Raw genomic sequence first — 26,097 nt, forward strand, 5'->3', positions numbered from 1 at the left:
AATACAGGGTTAAAGGCAGGATTCTTGGAAGTGTGGAGGAACAGAGGGATCTTGGGGTCCACTTACATAGATCCCTCAAAGTTGCCACCCAAGTTGATAGGGTTGTTAAGAAGGCTTATGATGTGTTGGCTTTCATTAACAGGGGGATTGAGTTTTAAGAGCCGCGAGGTTTTGCTGCAGCTTTATAAAACCCTGGTTAGACCACACTTGGAATACTGTGTCCAGTTCTGGTCGCCTCATTATAGGATGCTTTGGAGAGGGTGCAGAGGAGATTTACCAGGATGCTGCCTGGACTGGAGGGCATGTCTTATGAACAAAAGTGGAGGGAACTAGGGCTTTTCTCACTGGAGCGAAAAATGAAGAGAGGTGATTTGATAAAGGTCTACAAGGTGATGAGAGGCATGGATAGAGTGGATAGCCAGAGACTTTTCCCCAGGGCGGAAATGGCTGTCACAAGGGAACATAATTTTAAGGTGATTGTGGAAGGTATAGGGGAGATGTCGGAGGTAGGTTCTTTACACAGAAAGTGATGGGTGTGTGGAATGCACTGCCAGCAGAGGTGGTGGAGTCTGAGTCATTAAGGACATTTAAGCGACTCTTGGACAGGCACATGGACAGCAGTAAAATGAAGGGGTGTAGGTTAGGTTGATCTTAGATTAGGATAAATGGTCGGCACAACATTGTGGGCCAAAGGGCCTGTACTGTACTGCGCTGTAATGTTCCATGTTCTGTTCCGATTCTCCCGAGGTTTTTACTTGTGTTGCAGAACCTTCCGATTTTTATTCTGGAGGCTTTTTTAAATACGATTAATGCATTGATCTCAGGGTTTGTGTGGGCGAGGAAAGTGGGTTCAAACCTTATACCAGGCATGAACCGAGAATGTTTTTCAATTTTTCAAATTTTTTTCTTCCAATTATGGGGCAATTTAGCGTGGCCAATCCACCTACCCTTGGGTTGTGGGGGTGAGACCCACGCAGACACGGAGAGAATGTGCAAACTCCACACGGACAGTGACCCAGGGCCGAGATCAAACCTGGGTCTTTGGTGCCGTGAGGCAGCAGTGCTAAGCACTGCGCCATTGTGCCACCCTATTGAACAGAAACGCTCAATAATTGTCATGTGACGTCTTTCAGCATAGAGTTAGGCTGACCTGCAGGTGGGTGTGCAAAAAAAAAAAAATTCATGGCACTGAAAGAGAAGCAGGTATTTCTCCTGGTCAACTTTCATCCATCAACTACCAAATAATTTGATTTCTTTTACATACTGTTTTAGCAATCTTTTTCCTGTAACTGAAAGTACTACTTTAATAAATGCAAAATGTGAAGAATGCTTCATTTGTACTTTTATTAACATTATTAAGACTGTGGAGGAGATTGAGGGAGTACTGGGCCGTGACTTCTATCCAACCCTTGCTGAAGAGAGATCTCGATGGGAGAAAGAGTTAGCAGCTCTTCGGGAAGAAAACGAAAGCCTCACAGCGATGCTGTGTAGCAAAGAAGATGACCTTAACAGGACAAAGGTCACCATGAATGCTATTCGGGAGGAAAGAGACCGTTTACGTAGGAGGGCAAGTATCAGTTCTGCAACAGGTTATACAATCAGGTGAACAAGTAACCTGCAAGATGAAATACATGCAAGACCTTCCAAATGTCCCCACCCCACCAAAAACAATCTTAAATCTTATCCTCCTGTTGCTGGAGCTGTGAAGCAACAGTGCTACCCACTGTGCTATCGTGCTGCCCCTAATAATAACCGGCCTCTTTGATCAAATGTTGACCATTTTCCTTATCTGGGTCAGTGTCAATTGTTGCTTGATAACACATCCAGTGAATTGCCTTGGGACATTTATTGCATTTAACCTGATATATAAACACAAATTGTTGTTATTGAAGGTACTTAACAAATGTTTTTTAAAATATTTTTCTAAGAGGCATTTTCATATGTACAAACCGAATCAGAAGAACAACCAAACAACTCAAAATAAATAACCAACACACACTTTCCCCCTTCCCCTGCTCCCCTGTCGCCATCTCCTCCGCACATCCCACCTTCCCCATTTTCCCCTCCAAGTTCCTCTTCCCATTTATGCTGAATATCCCCCACCAGAGTTCCCTCCCACTCCATTAACTCCTTAAAGATATCTCACACTTTCCCCATCTCCTTCGACAGCACCTTGTCCTGCAACCCCAGGGGCAGCAGCCCATGAAAGGATTGCACCTACCACCTTACATAGTCCCAAACCTGCAGGTATCTAAAGTCATTCTCCCTGGGCAACTCGTACACTTCCTCCAGGTCCTCCAACTTTGCAAATTTGCTCCCTATTAACAGATCAGCAAAGTGCTGAATCCCTGCCTGCACCACCTCCGAATCCTTATGTCCAGCCCTGCCGGTGCAAGCCAGATCCAGAGATCAGCCCATTGACCTTCGTAAAAAACAACTTGGGGATGAAGATTGGGAGGTTCTGAAACACAAACAGAAACCTTGGCAGCATCGTCATTTTTACCATCTGCACCCGCCTTGTGCAGCAGCACATCCCACCTCTTAAAGCTTGCCCTCATCTGCTCCGTCAACTGAGCCAGGTGACAATTGCACCCAGTTGCACCCAGCTGCATGCCAGCTGAATACCCAAGTTTCTAAAGCTCGCCCCTACCACCCTAAATGGCCGGCAACTCCCATAGCCTCCTTTCCGGCCCTTTAGTCTCAATCGGGAGCACCTCGCTTTTTCCCACATTCAGTTTGTACCCCGAGAACCGGCCAAACTCCCCAGTATCCCCAAGATGCCTCCGATGCTGCCCACTGGGTCCGAAATATATAGTAGCAGGTCATCCGCATACATTGAAACCCTATGCTCGACTCCCCCCTGTTCAATCCCTCTCCATTCCCTCGGTGCCCTTAGCACCTTTGTCAGCAACTCTATTGCCAAGGCGAAGAGCAACTGGGAGAGCGGGCCACCCTGCCTCGTTCCACAATGCAGCCCGAAGTACTCCGAACTCACTCAGTTTCTCCACACACTTGCAGCCGGACCCAATCGACAAATCCCTGCCCGAACTGTCCCAGCACAAATACGTCCACTCCACCCAATCAAAAGCATTCTCCGCATCCATCGCCACCAATATCGCCATCTCCTGCCCCTCTGAAGGCTTCATGATTACATTGAGTAGCCTCCTCACATTCGCCAACAACTGCCTCCCCTCCACAAAACCCGTTTGATCTTCACCTATCATCCCCGGAACACAGACCTCAATTCGCGAGGCCAACACCTTCGCCAATAACTTGCCGTCCATGTTGAATAATGGTAGTGGGTGGTACGACAGCAGTGGCTCCGGGTTCATCCCAAGCTTTTTATACAACTCTACCGGGAACCCATCTGGGCCCTCCCACCCTGCATTGCTCCCATATGCTCCATCACCTCCCTCAGCCCAATTGGGTCCCTCAGTCCCTGAACCAGCTCCTCCTCTACTTTGGGAAACTCTAACCTATCCAGGAACCGTTGCATCCCCTCCTCCTCGGCTGGGGGCTCCGACTCGTAGAGCCTTCTATGAAACGCTTCGAACACGCCATTCACCTCCTCCGGGTCCATCACCACTTTCCCTTAACATTCCTAACTCTGTCAATTTCCCTCGCCGCCTCTTGAATTCTCAATATCCTACTGGCCTTCTCCCCGTACTAATGCACTGGTACTCCGTAACTGCCCCAACACCTTCCCAGTAGAAACTAGCCCAAACTCCCTCTGGAGCCTCTCCTCTCCTTCAACAGCCGTGGCTCCGGCCCTTCCCTGTATCTCCTGTCGACCCTCAAAATCTCGTCCACCAACCTAGCCCTCTTCTTCCCACTCCAATTTCTCCCTATGCCCCAGATTGATATAAACTCCCCCTTGACGGGGCAACACGGTAGCGCAGTGGTTAGCATTGCTGCCTCATGGGTCCGAGGTCCCAGGTTCGATCCTGGCTCTGGGCCATTGACTGTGTGGAATTTGTACATTCTCCCTGTGTTTGCGTGGGTTTCGCCCCCACAACCCAAAGATGTACAGGGTAGGTGGATTGGCCACGCTAAATCGCCCCTTAATTAGAAAAAATTAATCGGGTACTCTAAATTTAAAAAAACCTCCCCCTTGACTACAGCCTTGAGTTCTTCCCACAGTGGGGCGGCCATGACCTCCCCCGTGTCGTTTAGCTCCACAACGTAGCCCCGAATAGCAGCCCTTACCTGCTCACACTCCTCCATGTCCACCAACAGTCCCACATTCAGTCTCCACTGTGGCCCCCCCCCCCCCGCAAATCCAACCTAGCAGTGCGTGGTCGGAAACCACAATCGGCGAATACTGCAAGACGGCAACCCCCGCCAATAGCGTCTTGTCCAGGACAAAAAAAATCCACCAGTGTGCTCCATAAACCCCCTCGGCTCCTTCGCCACTGCCCCCACCCCAATCAACCGATGCGAGTCCAAGTCCCGGAATTCTCCCTGACATCCACCTCATAAAATCCAGGCCATCCCAATTCAGTGCACAGACATGTTTAGCAGAACCACTGCCATCCCCTCCAACTTTCCATGATCATACATAGTCCCCCCCCCCCCCCCCGCGGATCGGCCACAATGTTCCCACCTCGAACGCAACCTGCTTGTTGACCAACACTGCCACCCCTCTCGTCTTCATATCCAGCCCCGAATGAAACACCTGTCCCACCATTACTTTCTCAGCCTCGTCTGGTCCCCCAACTTCAGCTGCGTCTCCTGCAAAAAATACCATGCCAGCCTTCAAACTTCACAGATGGGTGAACACATGCGACAGTTTCACCAGCCCATTCAACCCCCTCGCATTCCACGTGACGAGCCTGGTCGGGGGGCTCCCCGCTCCCTTCCCCTGCCAATCAACATATTCCTTTTCGAGCCAGCCCCCAGCCTTCGTCACATGACCCTCCAGGCCCGCCCTCGAATGTCCACCATCATCGATCTCTTTCCAACTATGCCACACTAACCACACCCATGTCAGCAATCCCCCCACCCTCAAACAAAAAATCAATTCCTTCCCCTCTACCTTCCTTCTCACTTCACTCCCATTAACTAGTCTGCCGATCTAGCATGGTAGCCCCTGCCCGAGGCCTCCAACCATCCTACCTCCCTCTAGTTCCGCCCCCCTACCCCCAAGCAACCCAACCATTTATCCCTCAAGAGTAACAAAAGGCACACTCATCATCGTTGCTCCCCTGTCAAAGCCTGCCCCCAATAATCCACCACTAACACTTTAAAGAGCACACAAAACTCGACCAAAGTTCAATTTCCTCACTCTCCTCCCAGTCCATTATCCCTCATAAATTTCATCGCCTCCTTTGGCATGTCGAAATGAAACTGTTGCTTCTGGAAAGGCACCAACAGGTGGGTACAATACCCCAAACCTAACCTCCATTTTGAAGAGGGCAGCCTTAATCCAGTTAAGCCGGTCCTCCTCTTTTGCCAGCTCCACACCCAGGGCCTGGTACAGCTCGTTCCTTTCCCTAGTCTGCCTCGCTCATCGAAGGATCGTCTCCTTGTCTAGAAAGCGGTGCAACTGCACCGCCAAAGCCCTTGGCGACTCACCCGCCTGTGGCCTCCTCCTCAGTGCCCTGTGTATTCAGTCCACCTCCAGGGACCGATGAAAGGCCCCTATCCCCATCACTCTCTCCAGCATCCTTGCCACATACACCGTGACCTCCACATCTTCAATTCCTTCAGGCATCCTGACAGTCTTTAGGTTTTGTCTTCTGGAGAGATTTCCCATATCCTCCACATTCTCCCTCAGCTTCTGGCTCTCCCGCATAGCTTCCACCTCAGCCACCAACGAGGCCAACTGCTCCTCGTGCTCCCCCACCGCCGCCTCTACTTTCAGGATCGTCAGGCCCTGGGACTCCAGCCTCTGCTCAACTTGCCCGATCCCAGATATCAGCAGCTCCACCATCTTGTCCAGGTACTCCAGGGCCTCTTTCCTCTGCTGCTGAAACGTGTCATTCAAGAACTCCATCAGCTGCTCCATCAACTACTGGGTGGGCAGCGCGCTCCCTTGCCTTCCACCATCTTTCCCTGTGGTGCATCATGGAAACTCTCCTGCTCTAACTGCACTTTCTTTCTTGTGGTATTCCTCATCCACCGATCTGTGCACCAGCCACACCAGAGGAGTATTACCTTCCCCAGACACTCCTGTACCATTTGCCCTCAAATATGTTGCCTTTCAGGCGGAGAAAAGACTGAAAAAATCTGCCTTGAGTGGGAGCCACCAAATGTGCGTCCCTTCACATCATGGCCGCTACCGGAAGTCGGTACTTAACAAGTGTTGATAGGACTGTCATGTCTCACTGTACAACTGCACATCAGAAGCTCAAACTAAATAAATAAACTCAGCTTTTAAGATTATGCTGTGAATGCTGCAAAATCAGTCTGTTCTCCTGGAAGTAATAACAATTGAAAAATAAAATAACTATCCTCAAATAATGTGTACTGTCCTTAGAATAATTTATTCCTGCTGTAAACAATGGTTGCAATCATTTTTCTTTTTAATTCAGGTTCGAGAGCTACAGACACGTTTACAAAGCATACAGGCATCTGGTCCAGCTAGTCCAAGTCGTTTGACTGCAGCCAATCGACCAGTCAACCCCAGTACTGGTGAGCTCAGCACCAGCAGTAGCAGCAATGATATCCCTATTGCAAAGGTAAGTCTCTGTGGCTTCTGACGTTTTCACATTATATGCAGTAGTCACTATCATTCTGCAGCTGTTGCAGAGGCTTAACTATTAGCTGGGAAATCTTATTACTTTCTCTTGGGAACATTTTAGAGTAGTCATGGAGAAGGCTCTTGGTTTTGCACTGGAGGGGGAGGGAGATCTTTATTGCTCTTTATTTAGAGGCTTTAAGGTAGATTTAAAGGGTATATGTCAGTATTAATTAGTGAATTAATTAATTTTGTAATATGATACAGTTTTTGCATGATATACTGATCAATTAATAATTCTAACAATCATTTCTTGATGGTAGGTGGCTGAACGAGTAAAACTGTCAAAGACAAGGTCAGAATCTTCATCTTCAGATCGACCAGTCCTGGGTTCAGAAATCAGCAATATTGGAGTAAGTATTTGAAATGTGATGGAGATAACAGTTCTCAATGGTCTGTAATTTTCTGGGCATGGTCTATAAATATCTGGTTATGGACTAATTTTACCTATAAAACCCATTGGAAATTAGCAAACCCATTGGAAATTAGCAAACGTGACATCACTGTTTAAAAAAGGTCGTCAGAAAGCGGGTAATTATAGGCCAGTTAGCTTAACTTCGGTAGTAGGGAAGATGATGGAATCTATCATCTAGGAAGAAATAGCGAGGCATCTGGATGGAAATTGTCCCATTGGTCAGACGCAGCATGGTTTCATAAAGGGCAGGTCGTGCCTAACTAATTTAGTGGAATTTTTTGAGGACATTACCAGTGTGGTAGACAACGGGGAGCCAATGGATGTGGTATATCTGGATTTACAGAAAGCTTTTGACAAGGTGCCACACTAAAGGTTACTGCATAAGATAAAGATGCATAACGTGAAGGGTAAAGTAGTAGTATGGGAGAGGATTGGTTAATTAATAGAAAGCAAAGAGTGGGGATTACTGGGTGTTTCTCTGGTTGGCAATCAGTAGCTAGTGGTGTCCCTCAGATTTCAGTGTTGGGCCCACAATTGTTCACAATTTACATAGATCATTTGGAGTTGGGGACCAAGTGCAATGTGTCCCAAGTTTGCAGACTAAGATGAGTGGTAAAGCAAGAAGTGCAGAGGATACTGGAAGTCTGCAGATGGATTTGGATACATTAAGTGAATGGGCTAGGGTCTGGCAGATGGAATACAATGTTGACAAATGTGAGGTTATCCATTTTGGGAGGAGAAGCAGCAAACGGGATTATTATTTAAATGATAAAATATTAAAACATGCTGCTGCGCAGTGGTGTGCTAGTGCATGAGTCACAAAAAGTTGGTTTACAGGTGCAACAGGTGATTAAGAAGGTGAATGGAGTTTTGTCCTTCATTACTAGAGGGATGGAGTTTAAGACTAGGGAGGTTATGCTGCAACTGTATAAGGTGTTAGTGAGGCCACACCTGGAGTATTGTGTTCAGTTTTGGTCGCCTTATCTGAAAAGGACGTACTGGCGTTGGAGGGTGTGCAGAGGAGATTCACTAGGTTAATCCCAGAGCTGAGGGGGTTGGATTGCGAGGAGAGGTTGAGTAGACTGGGATTGTATTCGTTGGAATTTAGAAGGAAACGGGGGTATCTTATAGAAACATATAAAATTATGAAGGGAATAGATAGGATAGATGCGGGCAGGTTGTTTCCACTGGCGGGTGAAAGCAGAACTAGGGGGTATAGCCTCAAAATAAGGGGAAGTAGATTTAGGACTGAGCTTAGGAGGAACTTCTTCACCCAAAGGGTTATGAATCTATGGAATTCCCTGCCCAGTGAAGCTTTTGTGGCTCCTTCATTAAATGTTTTCAAGATAAAGATAGATAGTTACGGGTAAAGTAGTGGCATGGATGGAGAATAAAGGAATAAAAGGGTTATGGTGTTCGGGCCGAAAATGGAGCTGAGTCCACAAAAGATCAGACACGATCTTGTTGAATGGTGGAGCAGGCTCGAAGGGCCAGGTGGCCTACTCCTCCTAGTTCTTATGTTCTTATTCATGAACAAACTTCTGAACATTTCTTCCTGAATGCCAGGTTAAATAAATAAAATAATCTTTATATATATTATAATGTTCATGGTTCCCATAACTGAGAGTTTGAAGGTGCAGGTCTGAATCCACTAATTTTGAGGACAAATTCCCCCCACAAATTGGTAAACAAAAAATAATTCACCAAGGTAGGCTAAAATTCTGTGCTTTACATTAAAGGTGCCATTGAGTGGTACTCATGCCCACCTGCTGCAAATGTTTGGCTCTGTCCCAAATCCCTGGGATAGGATTATTTATATTATCAACGTGGATGAGCCTAGCTTTTACAAGGGCAGTCACCTCCACGAGGTGGCAGGAAAATGAGAATGAGATGACAGAGGTCCTTATCGGACTGAAGAAGTTAACAAAAAAAAATATTTGGCGCGACTTAATGGCCACGTTGTGCATGAGCGAGAGCGCGACGCAGCCGTTTATCGCGGGAGAGGCCAAAGTCAGGAAACATGCCGGGATCCGATTGGTTTGCTATCCAACCAGCTGTCGCCGTTGGCAAGAACAGAATCCTGCAGTGGCGTAGTGGAATACCAATAATCACCAATTAAAAACAATCTCCATACAATTAACAGGGACGACCTCCTATCTAACCGCCTCCCGTGATCTATCCGCCTCCCCAGCAAGTGGTCATGTGGGCGCCGATTAGTACTACTTTTTAAAAACGTGAAGCTGGCGGAATGGCCACTGTGGTGGTGGGGGAGGGGGCCTGCCCCTCGGCTGGGGTGGTGGTGGGTGCCTCAGCATCCGCGGGTCCCCCATGCCACCCCCTGGGTCGTGTGTAGCCATAACGGAGGCAACTCCAGCTTCGCCTATTTGTCCCACTGACCAACCAAAATCCTCACTGACCATGGTGGCCTCTGGTCGTGCAGCTGAAGGCTATTGCTAATAGGGAATTGGTAATCGTAGTTAAGTGAGCACTTCACAGCTCCCAAGTGGATTCCCATGGATAGGCGTGACATGGCATGTGGGAGTTATTGCCTAGCATCCCAATCAGACCGTGAGGCCTGGATACTGTACCTGAACATTGCAGGAAGCTACATCACAGACGCAGCAGCCAACATCCAAACACCCAGGGACTGGGCCCCAACACCAGGGACATTTTCGCAGCCAGAGGGTGGGTGTGTGCACCGTGGAGGGGACCAGCGCCCAGTCCAGGTAACATTAAAAACACGTGTCTGGGGTACAGGGTCTGGGGTACGGTGATCGGGCCCCTCACTGCGGCTGGGGGTGAATGGGCACGGCATGTTGGATGGCACCCTGAGGAAGGGGGGGAGCCATGGGGGACTGGAGGTTCCTGAGGTGGATGACATCGCTGATTGTCTGTCTCTTACCCTCTCCAATTCCTTCCGGATATTACACAAGATCAGTGATATTTTGGACCCCGCGGAAGCTGCCCTCGCAGTGCTGCTGGCAGGCCAGGCGGCCAGACTCCGGAGAGGGCAGAGGCAGCAGCAGTCAACAGAGGCTCGAGGCGTCGGCCCATGTACTAGGCTCCACCCGACACCTGAAGGACCCAGCCACCCATCAGACCAGGGAGGCACCTAGAGGGGGAGTCTGGCAACGGTACCAGGTGTGCAGGCGTCACTGGTCTTTTGAACAGATGACGGGCAGTCTGTGCCGCACAAGGGCACGGTCTGGCACCTGTGTCATGTCCTCGCAGACTTAGCACCACGTGGAGAAGGATATCCTTCCCGATGGCTATCAAGATCACCGCAACCCTGAACATTTACGCCTCAGGATCATTCCAGGGCTCGAGCGGGGACTTGTGCGGCATCTCACAAGCTATAGCTCACAAGTGCATCCATGAGGTCAGGGGTCCACTGATTGCCCGGGCAGCTAACTATATAAACTTTGACCTCGGGCAGCAGGATTCTCCGCCATCGTTGGGATGTCCCAGGTCCAGGGGGTAATAGATGGCAAGCATGTCGCCTGGTGTATACTGGGCATCAGGGAGTGCCTGGCATCAACAGGAAGGGGTTCCACACCCTGAACATCCAGTTTGTGTGCGACCACCACATGCAGATCATGCACGTGTGTGCACACTTCCCAGGGACAATGCACGCCCGCTGCATCTTTGGGCAGCTAGACATCCCTGGCCTCTTCGAGGCCCATCCCAGGTTGACCAGACGGCACTTGGGGAATAAGGGGTGCCTGCTAAGGCCCTGGCTGATGATAACAGTACGGAAGATGGTGACCGATGCGGAGATCCGATACAATGAGGCCCATGCGGCCACCCGAGCTGTCAATGAACGGTGCATTGTACTGCTCAAAATGCGGTTCCGATGCATCGACTATTCTGGTGGTGAACTCCAGTGCACCTCCAAGAGAGGCACCCGCTTTGTGGTAGCAGCAGGATGATGTGGGTGGAGGGGGCGGAACATGCTTACACCTCAGAGGATGAGGACGAGGAGGCGCTGGGACAGGAGGGGTTGGAGGATGAGCCCGGAGAAGACCTGCAGGACCAGCTGGAGGATGGAGGATAGGCGACAGTGGCAAAGGTCCAGCAATCCCGGAGGGCCAGGGAAGGGAGGTCTTCATCCTCGCGCTGTGCTCAAAGGTCGTGACTTTGTCTGTCATCTCATCTCTTACTCCCTCCCAACCACTCTGTTCCATCCTCCCAGGCTCTGTGTAACATCGCTCCAGGGTGATGGGACTGTTGGCCTGTCAGTGGGTCATTGTTGAAGGCAGGGGGTGATAACCCTCTGGGAGCTGAGCGCTGGTGCTCCTCAATCTGTGCCATAGTTTGACTCCTGCATGTTTGCTGAGTGCTCGCTTACACCCATCACCTGCACATGGTATGCCTAGCGGGGGAGCGAAATCCAGACCACCATGCCCACGGGATTGGAGGTTGTCCCACATTGCAGAATAACATGCCAGAGGCGCCATATTTCTCAGGCTGAGACTGGGACATGCTCCGCAATGCCTCAGAAAAGTCCACCTGGGACTGGGACACGTCCCCAGCGTGTTTCTGCCGAGGCCCTCAGCCATGGCCGTCACTGACTGAGTTACACCTTGGACACTCTTAACGTGCACCAGGCTCTCCACTGCAGCCGCCACCCTACTAGTGTTGGCCTCAGTGCCATGCATTGCCTGCGCTATCTCCTGCGCCCGTAGCCTCTGGGACTCCTCCAGCCAGATATGGACTTGCTGGAGTGTTGCTGACATTCCCCTCTGAATCTCATGGCCGCATCCTATTGACTGGAGCAGTTCCAGGTAAACCTGGTGCAGAGACTCAGCATCTGACTGGGACCCAGCTGGGTCCTGGGATCCTCGTCTGGGCATTTGTGCCTCCACCTAATGTGCACCAAGAACTGTGTGGTGTTCAACAGAATGTACCCCAAAAGCCTGTCTACTACTGTCGTCCACCGAGGTGTGTGTTTCTGCACTGGTGCAGGGTGGGAATGACAGCTGTGCCGCGAATATGGTGGCCTCCTCGGCACTCCCCTCCAAGGTGTTCTCTTGGGAGGCAAGTGGGGTGACCACCCCGGATGGGCTGGTACCGGAGATCCTGTGGGAGAATGTGGTCAGCTGGAGGGAAGGATCATTCTGTCTGGCGTTGACAACTCGCATGTGACAGGTCATTTGGGTGGCGGCTGGTGGATCCTTACCCCTGAGGCTTGCGCCAGCCTCAACATTGGTGGCCGATCTGTCCTCGGCCACGCCTGTGACCTCCAGGACCCATTCCTCATAGGAGTTGAGGACTCTGATGTCCGGCACTTTGCCAGCCATCTGGGCTCTCTCCTGTCTGTGGGCCAATACCTCCTTCAGAGACACAGAGAAGGCATTGTGAGTTGCACGCTTCGTTCACTGTGAATGGGCGCGTGGGAGCGTGCAGGCACGGGCTACAATGCTGGGCATAGGTGGGCCGGGCATGGTAAAGTGCTGGCTGGGGGCTGTGCCAGGCGCATGGTCATCTGCTGTGCCAGGTGCATCGTTGACAGGGGTGGGGGGTTGGTTGACAAGTTGGGCCAATACCTGAGGGCTGGTGCCAACTCACCCACGTGGCCCGGTGGAGATCTTTGGTCATCTTACGGCACTGGGTGCCGGTCCTCTTGGTGATACTCCCCGAGCTGACGGCCGCTGCCACTTCTTCCCAGGTGACACTGCCTGCCCTGTGGCTGACCCTCCGAGCCCCTCGAGCGAACGGGGCATCCTGTCTGGACTCGACCATGTCCAACGTGCTGGCCAGGTTGGCATCCCCGAATCGTGTGGCTGGTCGTTCCTGTGGCTTGACTGCGTTCTGTGTGGAGTTTGCTCTGTGGGATTGGTTTAAGCGCAGCTCCCCCTTGTTAGCGAGCAGCTGGCGGGTGCTGACCCGGTGAATCAGCCAGCTGGACCATCATTTGCGGTGTGAGGCCCATGGAGCCTCGTTAAGTAGACCAATTAGCATTTGGTATCAGTGATGACCTCGCCAGGTTGAGTATTGGAAAGCTTGTGATTGTTCCAGCTGGCTACCACACTTAGAAACTTTTCCATTAAATTGCCCATTATTTTCTTTTAAGGAAAATATTGACCTGTAGTTGGAGAGAATCTGTCCCCTTTGTAATCGGTACCCCTGCACTGCAACATCAGTAATATGTCCTTGGCAGGTACACACGCCATTCATGCTCATTTTCAGCATTTGCTGAAACTTCTACATCTGAGTTTTGTACTGTGCAGAATTCCTGTGGTAGCCTGGCAACTCCCTAGACCATGCTGTTTTTCCTCCAGCTCCCGAAACTGTAGCTGTAATGTGGAGTGATGATGAGACGTTTACCTAACTCTTCACTGTCCAGCTTAAGCCAGAGAACAAATTGAATCAAAAGCCAGTTGGTTTTGCTTTTATCCAGATTTCTGCTCCTCTGGCTGTTAGTAACCTGACTTATGTCCTCTCCACACAAGGATTTGCAGCCTTAAATGATTACTTTGCTTAAGAAAAGAATGAATGCTAAACAGGTCTGTTGGAATTTAAAACAGGAAGGAGTTTGGTAAACTAGAGTCAAACTTAGAATAAAACTTAATCAAATCAGAATGATGGGAGACTATCGAAAACATTTTATGTTTTGAACACAATTTACATAGGCTAATCAAAGCAATCGTGACAGCATTTTGTCGAAGCTTAGAAATTTAACAATGAGTGCTTTTTGTTAAGCAGGAACTGTGTTAGGGTCTCGGATTTTTGATTGGAAAATGTTTATTACAAATTATTTCAGGTAGGTTCCATGAAGGGCAGTGTTTTAGGGAGCAGAATATATGGACAACCCGATTGAAGGTTGCAGCCTTGTTGGAAAGCAACTCTCCAGCTTCAGGTTTGAAAAGTAGAATTAGGTTTGCGTTCAGGTAATGAAGCACATCTGTGAAGTAAAATACGGTGACTAATGAATATCTACAAGAACAAAAGGTTATCTCCCTTCACAAGTTTGGTTTGTACATACCCTGGAAATAGATGTTTGTCTATGTAGTGCCCTAACTCACTAACTCACCTTACCACCACTCTCGGGGCCATTCAGAATAGTTAATTAAAAACAAATGTAACATATAATTTTGTTACAGTTAGAAAAATGTTGTAAATACTCATCTGATCTGGCAGCACTGTGGAGTGAGAAATGAGAGTCAACATTTCAGGTCTTTTATTTCATCTGTTCTTTCTCAACAGATGTTACCAGACCTGCTGAATATTTCCAACATTTTGTGTTTAATTTCAGATTTACAGCATCAGCAGCAGTTTGCTCATGTAATTTTATTGTTGTGAGCTGAGGGCAAACCAAACTAAGTATAGCGCATGTCTCATGTCTCCCTTTTTTTTCATTTATTCCATCTCTCCTGAAGATGCAGACTGTTATTTTGTAGGCATTTTTTGCAAGTGAGTGATTTCCATTACAAATTTAAGAAGATTTGTCAGCCCAATGTCAATAGAGCTTGTCAACGAGTATCAGTAGGCTTTGTCTCATGGAAGACATTATAGACAAGTGCAGTCTGATGTCCACATGCACACTTTTGGTCAGGGTCACTGGATTGCAATCAGCAGAGGAAACCATGCTTTTTCTTTTTTGCCCACAAAGCTACTTCCTCCAACCTTCTCTCTTTTGCATTGGGGCAGTAGGACCAATTATAGTACTGAGAAAACAGATTCAGCATCCCATTGAAAATCCCTTATTGTCACAAGTAGGCTATATCTGTGATACATATCCTGCTTTTAAAAAAAATAAAAATTTTTATTCTCCTTTTTCACATTTTCTCCCACATTTACATCCATCAACAATAAATAATAATCAGCAAGATATGTCAGTCCCCATAATAACAACGATCCCATCTACCCACCAACCCCCGAACCTCAACCCGCATGTTTACATAAACAAATGACAAAAAGGAATCAGGGATTACCCGTAGTCACCCTTAATCTTACACAGCTCCCCCCCAACCCCAGGTCTCCAGCTCCTCCCGTCCACTGCCTCTTGTAAAACTCCTCCTCCCAATCTCGGTTCCTTCCCCCCAACTTTCCACCCCGGCTAGACCACTCGGACCCTGTTCTGCCAGGCTCCGATGGCCGCAGCCCCTCCCCCACCTCACACCCGTTCACTGACCGGCTTAAACCGGCCAGCGTGGAGGCCCCCGCCCGGGTCCCTTTCCCACTTGTCCGGCCCTACGAAAGCCCAAAGATCCCCTTTTAGCACACAAACCCCGCATATCCACCTACACCCCAAAGAACTCTCATTTCGAGTGAAATCTTCCCTTCCCTTGTCCAAATATATACCACATTGGCTCCTTTAATCTCTACACCCGCGCACAGTGATACAAAAAAGAAGAAAATACAATCATGAGGTTACATCGGCACATGGCCATTCCCCAATTTGTCAGTTCTGCCACAGTCCTTCTGCTTTCGCAAACTCCTCCGCTGCTTCCGCCGTTCCAAAATAAAAGTCCCTGAGCTTGTAAGTCACCCTCAGCTTCGCTGGATATACAATGCCGCACCGCACCTTGCTAATGTACAGTGCCCTCTTCACCCGGTTGAAGGCAGCCCGCCTCCTTGCCAGCTCCACCGTAAAGTCCTGGTATACACGTATACCAGCTCCAGCCCACTGCATCACCCGCTTCTGCTTGGCCCAGCTCAGGACCTTCTCCTTCACCCTGTACCTACGGAAGCACAGAGTCACTGCCCTTGGTGGCTCACTCGCCTTTGATACAGGCCTCCACAACCGATGAGCCCGATCCAGTTCATATCGGGAGGGATCCTCCCCCTCCCCCAATAGTTTTTCCAGCATCGCGGCAAAATACTCAGTCGGCTTCGGTCCTTCAACTCCCTCGGGCAGCCCCACAATCCTCAAATTCTGTCGCCTGGATCTGTTTTCCAGGTCTTCCATTTTTCTTCGCAGATCCTTGTTAGTATCTATCACCTTCCGCATCTCTTTCCCCATCGAGGCAAGTTGATCACCGTGCTGCAATAACGTCTCCTCCACTTCCTTCAGCGCCTCCCCTTGCTCTCGCACCTCCGCCACTGTGCTCGCCACCTCCGTCCTCACTGGGGAAACCGCCTCCTCCACCAGCACACTCAAAACCTCCCTCATCTCCTTCCTCACCGAAACCATGCATTTCGCAATCTGCGTCAACTGCTTTTCAAATTCCACAGCCATCACCGTGGTTATTTCTTCAGCCGTAAGCAGTGCGGCCTTCCCTGGTGCTCCAGCCTCCATTTTTCCTGGTGACCCCGCAGTGACCTTTCCACTCCCCGACGGACCTCCAGCTGTTTTTTTTCCGGCCGTTTTCTTGCTCACCCTCGACATTTTTCTTTGTTCTTTTTTTCCTCCTGTGTCTTCACTGTGCCTCCTCCGTGCCTTCTCCCTGCTTCTGCCGCCTCCGCGGACCCTGGGACCGGGCTTAAAGCCCCGAAAATGCCGTTGCCGAACGGGAGCCCTCCATTGTGCGGCCGCCTCCCGCCCGCCGTCACCGGAAGTCCATACATATCCTGCTTTTAATGGTACATTTATATTGGCTCTCAGTTTTGTTAATTGCCGCTGTGCCTGTAATATATTAAAAAATATGAGTGAGCTAAGAATTTTAAGATACTATATTGTAATGGTCGCACAGTGGTTAACACAGTTGCTTCACAGCTCCAGGGTCCCAGGTTCGATTCCCAGCTTGGGTCACTGTCTGTGCGGAGTCTGCACGTCCTCCCTGTGTTTGCGTGGGTTTCCTCCGGGTGCTCCGGTTTCCCCCCACGGTTCAAAGATGTGCGGGTTAGGTAGATTGGTCATGCTAAATTACCTTTAGTGTCCAAAAAGATTAAGTGGGGTTACTGGGTTACGGGGATAGGGTAGAGGCATGGGCTTGAGTAGGGTGCTCTTTACAAGGCCCGGTGCAGACTCGATGGGCTGAATGGCCTCCTTCTGCACTGTAAAATCTATAATCTATGAAAGAGTACTGTCAACATGATGTTTGGAGAATGCCATGTAATGTTAGATTACAGCCGGTTTTCTGACCATTGTCATCAGACCCACCCTTTCTCTTCATGAATTTTGCTGATAGGGATGCTGTCTACTAAACAGCACCCCTTCCTATACCTCTCTCCTCCCTCATCCCTCTCGCCTTCTCCTCTTCACAACCTTTCTTTGCTCCCTTGCCCACTTTGCTCCTTGCCTCTCTTCCGTCCATGATACTTTCTACCTCTTTTGTTTCTCTCGCGCCCCCCCCCCCCCAAATCCCGTCCCCCTACCTGTGCTTACTGTATCCACTTCCCAATCCATCCAACTCCATCCTCTTGATTATGTCTTGATTATTTTGTGCAGTGCCACAAGGGATCAACGAACAAGTCAACAAATGAATGTTAAGATATCATGCGCGTCCTGCAACAACAACATTTCCAAACTCTCCTGTGCTGTGATTGTGTGCCGGGGGGGGGGGGGGGGGGGGGGGGGGAGTCAGTACACAGATCTGTGGGGTGGGGGTCAGTACACAGATCTGTGGGGTGGGGGTCAGTACACAGATCTGTGGGGTGGGGGTCAGTACACAGATCTGTGGGGTGGGGGTTAGTACACAATTCTGGGGGGTGGGGGTTAGTACGCAGATCTGGGGTGTGGGGGTCAGTACACAGATCTGGGTGGTGGGAGTTGTACACAGATCTGGGGGGTGGGGGTTAATACACAGATCTGGGGGGTGGGGGTTGTACACCGATCTGGGGGGTGGGGGCCAGTACACAGATCTGGGGGGTGGGGGTTGTACACAGATCTGGGGGGTGGGGGTTGTACACAGATCTGGGGGGTGGGGGTTAGTACACAGATCTGGGGGGTGGGGGTTAGTACACAGATCTGGGGGGTGGGGGTTGTACACAGATCTGGGGGGTGGGGGTTAGTACACAATTCTGGGGCGTGGGGGTTAGTTCGCAGATCTGGGGGGTGGGGTCAGTACACAGATCTGGGGGGGTGGGGGCCAGTACACAGATCTGGGGGGTGGGGGTTGTACACAGATCTGGGGGGTGGGGGTCTGTACACACATCTGTGGGGTGGGGGCCAGTACACAGATCTGGGGGGTGGGGGTTGTACACAGATCTGGGGGGTGGGGGCCAGTACACAGATCTGGGGGGTGGGGGCTGTACACAGATCTGGGGGGTGGGGGTCAGTACACAGATCTGGGGGGTGGGGGTCAGTACACAGATCTGGGTGGTGGTGGCTGTACACAGATCTGGGGGGTGGGGGTCAGTACACAGATCTGGGGGGTGGGGGTCAGTACACAGATCTGGGGCGTGGGGGTCAGTACACAGATCTGGGGGGTGGGGGTCAGTACACAGATCTGGGGGGTGGGGGTCAGTACACAGATCTGGGGCGTGGGGGTCAGTACACAGATCTGGGGGGTGGGGGTCAGTACACAGATCTGGGGGGTGGGGGTCAGTACACAGATCTGGGGGGTGGGGGTCAGTACACAGATCTGGGGGGTGGGCGTCAGTACACAGATCTGGGGGTGGGGATTGTACACAGATCTGGGGGGTGGGGGTTGTACACAGATCTGGGGGGTGGGGGTTAGTACACAGATCTGGGGGGTGGGGGTTGTACACAGAACTGGGGGGTGGGGGTTGTACACAGATCTGGGGGGTGGGGGTTAGTTAAAAAAAAAAAGATATCATGCGCATTAGTTCAGGTTTTTTCCCGGTTGTTGGCAAAAGAGAGAACTAAATCACTTTTTGATTTTTCAGTGTATCAGAAATAAAAAGCGAAGAGCTTTTTAAAATGTCCAGCACCTTATGTCTATTGCTTTCTGTCCTGCCTTAATAATTATTGCTAGATAATCCATTAGAATCTAGAATATCCCTCCGTGATGCTGTTGTTTAATCAGTCTGCTGTCCTGGTAACGTTTCACTAAGATTTAATGCATCTGCATGTAATGGCATACTTCACAAAGATCAGATAAACTTTTTGTTCTGCCTTACACAGGTGTCCAGTAGTGTGGCAGAACATCTCGCGCATTCTTTGCAAGATTGCTCCAATATTCAAGAAATCTTTCAGACTCTGTACTCGCATGGTTCAGCTATCTCTGAAAGCAAGATCCGTGAATTTGAAGTGGAAACTGAAAGACTGAACAGGTAAAACACTCACAACTGTTTGAAGTTAGTTTTAAGAGGAACAGTGACGAAAATAGTTATTTTTAGTTAAGCAGTGCCAATGGTATAGCTTGATACTACATCTTGCTGCAACCGACAAAGTGCTCCTCTGACCCCGTGCACAACTTCATAAATGATCATGCCTGTTAATTAGCTGGGGATTCTTGGATCCTGCTTCCTTTAAGGTCAAGGTGGGGAAATGAATAACGCATGTCTATCTCTACCACTTGGTTCAGTTTGCCATTAGCAAAGGTTTAGGAATAGATTATCATCTGCTTGATTGACAAAGGGGGCATGTAAAACTGACAAAATGGGGAATGGCTGGAAGCTAAATGAAATGTAGATTTCTTTCCAACAATGTTGAACAAAATGGTGGACTGTGGATGTTGTAATTATTAACTTTACCCTGCACAGAGACAATGGGGGAACATTTCATTTGCACAGTGTCATTTGGAGTAATACTTCACAGATGTTTTTCAATTCCCCACGGTCAGACAGAAGAGTGGATCACCACCTGCACGGCCTACACGATCTTCTTGAGAAAAGCTGCATGGGCTGCGCAGGTGGCAACTGTGAGCTGTCTGTCTCTGGAGAGTTCTGTGCAGCGCCACCAATATTTATGTTTACCGACACCTGGTTGGTGCAATTTAAAGTGGATAAGTGTGAAGTGATGCATTTTGGGAAAACGACATAGAGATACCGTAAAACCTAAATGGTGATACTTTGAGGGATGTGCAAAAATGGGGGGACCTGTGGGTGCATGTTGACAAATGCTTAAAGATGGCAAAGTTGATTGGCAGTTACACAAGTGTATGGTATACTTGGCTTTGTAAATAACGGTATTGGATATACAGCTAGAAAGTCATGCTAAATGTTTGCAAATCACTGACTAAACCGCATCTGGAGAATTGTGAACAATTCTGGGCGCCACGTGTCAAGATCTTGAGAGGGTAGAGTAGAGGTTTACCAAGATGATTCCAAGAATGAGGGTATTTGGTTATAACAGAGAATAGAGAAGTTTTAATTGTTCTCCTTAAAGCAGGAAAGATGAAGGGGATACTTAAATAGAGGTATTCAAAATTGAGGGGTTTTGATAGAACAAGTTGGAAAAAACTGTATCCTCTGGTAAATGGATCACTAATCAGAGATCGTACACTTTAAATAAAAGAACTAGAGACTTGAGCATATTTTCAAAGAGTTGTTATCTGCACTATCGAAAGAGTGGTGGCATTAAATTCCACAGGAAATTTTGAAAAGTAATTGGAGATGTATTTGATGGGAAGTAATTTTCAGAGTTTGGAGAGAAATTTGCTGTTCGGGACAAAGTTGAACAGACCTTTCAAAGAGCCAGCATAGGCAAGACTGGCCAAATGGTCCCTTTTTTTTTCTGCAAGGTTCTGAGACTAATGCTTCTTTGAAGCACCGTGGTTATCGTACTATGTAACGGCACTTTACAAACATAAGCTGTTGGGCAGCACGGAGGCACTGTGTTGGCACAGTGGTTAGCACTGCTGCCTCATGGCACCGAGGACTTGGGTTTAATTCCGGCCCCTGGTCACTGTCCGTGTGGAGTTCGCACATTCTCACCTTGTCTGCGTGGGTCTCAACCCCCACAACCCAAAGATGTGCAGGGTAGGTGGATTGGCCATGCTAAATTGCCCCTTAATTGGAAAAAATATAAATTAACAAATGTAAGCTGCTGTTGTTTGGTATCACAACTTCTGTGATCCATTAATTGTTCCATGATAATTTTTAAAAATTCATTCTTTGGATTTGCTGTTGCTGGCGAGAGCGGCATTTGCCTGTCCCTAGCTGCCCTTGAGAAGGTGGTGGTGAGCTGCCTTCTTGAACTTCTGTAGTCCATGTGGTGTAGGTACACCCACAGTGCTGTTAGGGAGGGTGTTCCAGTGTTTTGACCCAGTGACAGTGAAAGAACGATAATATATTTCCAAGTTAGCATTGTGGGGAAATTCCAGGTTGTAATGTTCCCATATGTTTGCTGCCCTTCTAGATGATTGTGGTTATGGGTTTGGAGTTGTTCAGTAACTTGTGTTGAAACAGCTAATTAATTAAATTCAGGATTAAGTTGGATTTTGTCTTTTTCTTCTGTAGTCGAATTGAACATCTAAAATCACAGAATGACCTTCTAACTATAACGCTGGAAGAATGTAAAAGCAATGCTGAAAGAATGAGTATGCTGGTTGGTAAATATGAATCCAATAGTACAGCATTAAGACTTGCACTGCAATACAGGTAAATGCAGCAAATACTGAACCCAGTTTTACTAATACATTTAGGTCATTAACATATTCAGTTTTGTTTTTAAATGTTCATTTGGATAGTTTAACTCTTTTTCTCCCCACTGTAGTCATGAGGGGTCAAAACAGGGCAGATAGCGAGGAAACTCTTTCCATTTGTGGAAAGATTGAGATCTAGAGGACATTGATATAAAGTTATTGGCAAAAGAACCAAAGTGACATGAAAAATATTGTTACGCAAGTGGTGAGGATCTGAAATGAATTGCCTGAGAAGGTGGTGAAGGCAGATTCAATCGCAGCTTTCAAAGAGGTATTTGGATAATTTTCTGAAGAGAAAAGATTTTCATGGCAGTGGTTCCCAACCTTTTATCTGTCACAGTATAACTTCATACTATAAAAATCTTGAGGCACACCTCCGATATTCTCCAACTTAGCTGCTGTCGAGCACAAGCCTTGTATCTCTAAAACCTCAAAACATGTCAAGGCACCATTTAATGCAATTTTCATTAGTTTATGAAGTATTCAATGGAAGCATTATCAACATTTATATGTAAAATGCAATGTTTTCATTCAAAACGTACACGATTCAAAAGTATTTTCCATTAAAGGTTTCAATTGTTTTAGTATTCCTTGAAGTCTACATTTCTCAATGTGAAGGTGCATAAATTAAGGAAATACAAAATTAGTCCTGAAAAACGTGCTTGTTAGGTGAATTGGACATTCTGAATTCTCCCTCAGTGTACCCGAACAGGTGCTGGAGTGTGGCGACGAGGGGATTTTCACAGTATGTAACCTACTTGTGCCACTAATAAAGATTATCATTACTGCGAGCAGCATAGTGTCATAGATGTTTACTGCATGGAAACAGGCCCTTCGGCCAGCTTGTCCATGCAGCCCAGTTTCTATCACTAAGCTAGTCCCACTTGCCTGCATTTGGCCCATATCGCTCTATACCCACCCTGTCCATGTAACTGTCTAACTGCCCATTGAACAGTGGGCTCTTTAAAGAACAAAATTGTACCCGCCTCTACCACTGCCTCTGGCAGCCCATTCCAGATGATCAACACCCTCTGCAAGAATAAATTTCCCCTCTGGTCTCTTTTGTAAACCTATGCCCTCTAATTCTAGACTCCTCTACCTTTGGGAAAAAATGTCGACTATCTACCTTATATATGCTCCTTAATATTTTATAGACCTCTATAAAATCACCCCTAATCCTCCTACGCTCCAGGGAAAAAAGTCCCAGCCTATCCAGCCTCTCCTGATAACTCAGACCATCAAGTCCTGGTAGCATCCTCGTAAATCTCTTCTTGCACTCTTTCTTGTTTAACAATATCCTTTCCATAATAGGGTGACCAGAACTGAACACAGTATTCATGTGTAGTCTTACAACTTCAACAAGACATCACCACTCCTGTATTCAATATTCTGACCAATAAAACCTAATAATCTGAATGCCTTCTTCACCAGCCTGTCCACCTGCGACTCCACCTTCAAGGAGCTATGAACTTGTACTCCTAGATCTCTTTGTTCTGTAACTCCCTGCCATTAACTGAGTAGGCCCTGCCCTGATTTGATCTACCAAAATCATCTTACCAATAACGGTAATGTGACATCTCGGCCCACCTCTGTGAGCAGAGTCTCTTAATCCGGGGAAGATTTTATAACCCAGATTTGCATGATGTCACTTCGCCTGGGCAAGACCAGATTTTACATGACTCCCCACTTTCGAGGTTGGGTATTTGAACAGTGGGCCATCCCACCAGGGATGAGGAGAAACCCTCTGGCGTTTGGAAATACCCACAATTTGGAAATAGCCGATCTGGGGTCAGAGATCGGAAATTCTCTGAATTGGACAGAGCCCTCGTGTTATTTGGACATGTTTTGAAGCACTCTAGTCCTGCGGCCTGTTCCAGAATCTTTCCCACCCGAAGACTGTATTGTTAAGTGGCCTAACCTTCCATCAGAGGAATATTCAAGGACAAATTAGGAACTCAGGAATTAAAACTATTCTTCATGCATAGATACAAAACTTTCTCATCTGAAATTTGAACCCAGTCTAAGACCCTTCATATTCTTGACAAATAATTTGAGGAAAAATGTACTTAATCCAATGTAACTCTGATAAAAAGATTAGCCAATGCTGCAGATATCTAGCAGGATGAGCATAATCTGTGAAAGAAGAAACAGCAGAGTAAATGTTTCAGGGTAGTAATCTCTCATCATAACTGGATGCTGTTAGATATTAAAAGTGCTAAACGAATTATTGAACCAGAGAAAAGTGGGATATGGGGGACAGAACAGTTAATGGGAACTAACAGATTGGAAAGATCATTGGGAAATCTTGCCAAAAGGAGAATGCTCCAATTGTCCAGGAATGTAACAGACAAAGGTGGGTAATCCCTGGGTGTGTTTAGCAACTCTTTGTCTTCTAGAATCCCTACAGTGCAGGAGGAGGCCATTCGGCCCATCGGGTCTGCACCGAGCCCCCGAAAGGGCACCCTACCTAGGCGCAATCCCCCACCCTTTCCCTGTAACCCCACTTACCTTTTGGACACTTAGGGGCAATTTGGCATGGCTAATACACCTAACCTGCACATCTTTGGACTTTGGACTGTGGGAGGAAACCGGAGCAGCTGGAGGGAACCCATGCAGACACTGGGAGAAAGTGCAAACTCCACACAGTCACCCGAAGTCGGACTCTAAACCGGGTTCCTGGCACTGTGAGGCAGCAATGCTAAGCAGTGTGCTACCGTGCTGACCCTGCATAGAGGGGGAAATCACCAACCTAAACACCAAACTGCATTTGTTTTACTTCCAGTAGCTCTGGTTTAGCCATATATCATATATCAAACATTCCTATGAGGAATTCATGGTTACATCTCAGAAGTTGTAAAACACCAATGGGCAAGAAATAATGTGACTAATCAAAAAAAACCATTGTTGTTTCTCCTTGCACTGAAAAGTGGAATAGTATATATGTAACTCAGGAAGCCCATGTTTGGGCAGCTTCGACTTATCTGACTAACAACTGCAGTCAGTGGTCTGGGCCATTTCCCTCCACCAGGTCCCACTAATAAATTTGGAAGGACTCATTTGGAATTTGTGTGTCCAGTTCCTGCCATTTACCGTCACTTTGGGAACTCCTCTCCCTTTCATCATTGCTGGTCTGAGAAAGAAAACTATTGCAAGTTTCTGGTTCTGATACCAGTGCTTCTTGTGAACTTCCGGTACGAACATTGGCACATCCCTATACTAAGAAGATGATGCTGTGGAACCCCAACTGGGTTATTACTTCTTGTGTTTCTTGAAATATGTGCAGAATTGTGTTCTTCCAATTTTGCCCAGCATTCCCCATTTATTTATTCTCTTCCCTGGAGTGTTGGGCCCTTTCCTATTTCAGTCCTGCGCTGGAGAATTTTACCAAACTTGTTTCTGATTTACTTTCCTGCTTCGCTTTCAAGTAGTCCACTGCTCATATTTTACTTTCCGTAAATTAGAAATAAGTTTGGTAAAAATTTGGAGCTGCCTAAACATGGACTTTCTGAGCTCCATATATGGGCATGTAAGTCAGAGGCTGGGCTGAGTGGAAGATGTGACACACTTGCACAGCGGTTGAAAACCACTGGTTTAGGGAGTGGGACTGACTAGCTGACTTGTTCTCGCAGAGAGGCAGCACAGACACAACAGGCCAAACGGCCTCCTTTTATTCTATTACAATTCTATGATTCCATAATTATGCTGTATATCCTGAGGTGGCGCAGGTGCAATCCGAAGGACTGCAGACTTCTGCATTTAATAGTATCACTGTATCATTGTCATTTAATAAATAATATGTGACAAATTTGAAATGTCAATTTTACCGTTGTCTTTAAACTATACATTGTTGATTTGATTTATCCGCATTAAGAAAAAATGAATTCTCATCTCAAACTTAAGGATTGTTTCAGTAGCCAGTCACTTTCTGGAAATGTTGATTTAATCCAACTATACACAAGTCTAACAATTAAAGAGAGCCCATACCGCTGCCCTGCTGTGTTAACTCAATGTTATGTCAGTTTTGCAGCTCTTTGAGGCTTTCCGTCAAGTTGGTGTTCAAAGCTGAAAAAAGTATATATTTATTAAGAGCTTCCATCTCACTGTGGAGCCTTAGACCAACAATTTGCTCCCAAAACTCTGATCATATTTTGACAGCTGTGACAATTTGCCCTTTAGCAGCTGTCTAAAATAATCAACAACATTTTAAATAAAACAATCTACATCATTCTTTAAAAGAAAAGTAAATTTGCCCTAACTCCCAATGTTTTAAAAAATATATATATATTTTATTAAAGTTTTTCGATCAACCAAGAATTTTCCATTTTTACAGCTTTGTAACAATATATACATTGATCGTTTTTAAAATAATATATTAACTAACGGCAAGTGCCAACACAAATAAGAAACAAAAAGAAATAGTAACATTGAAAAGATAAATATGAACAGCAAATATGTAACAACACACAAAAAAACCCCGAAGACCCGAATGCACCCCCCCTCCCCCCTGA

The 26,097-nt window shown here is 47.6% G+C and overlaps 1 protein-coding gene across 4 annotated transcripts in view; it reads left to right on the top strand.

The window, feature by feature from the left end:
* mcc (MCC regulator of WNT signaling pathway) overlaps positions 1 to 26,097 on the top strand; it is a 322,837-nt gene that overhangs the window by 200,915 nt on the left and 95,825 nt on the right. For all 4 annotated transcript variants that reach the window (XM_072516456.1, XM_072516457.1, XM_072516455.1 and 1 more), the window contains 5 exons: positions 1,361 to 1,567; positions 6,534 to 6,680; positions 7,003 to 7,092; positions 19,126 to 19,274; positions 21,405 to 21,545. In XM_072516456.1, coding sequence (XP_072372557.1) covers positions 1,361 to 1,567; positions 6,534 to 6,680; positions 7,003 to 7,092; positions 19,126 to 19,274; positions 21,405 to 21,545 — 734 coding nt within the window. The remainder of the gene's footprint in view (positions 1 to 1,360; positions 1,568 to 6,533; positions 6,681 to 7,002; positions 7,093 to 19,125; positions 19,275 to 21,404; positions 21,546 to 26,097) is intronic.

Source organism: Scyliorhinus torazame, chromosome 9, assembly GCF_047496885.1.
Source record: "Scyliorhinus torazame isolate Kashiwa2021f chromosome 9, sScyTor2.1, whole genome shotgun sequence".
Classification (NCBI taxonomy): Eukaryota; Metazoa; Chordata; class Chondrichthyes; order Carcharhiniformes; family Scyliorhinidae; genus Scyliorhinus; species Scyliorhinus torazame.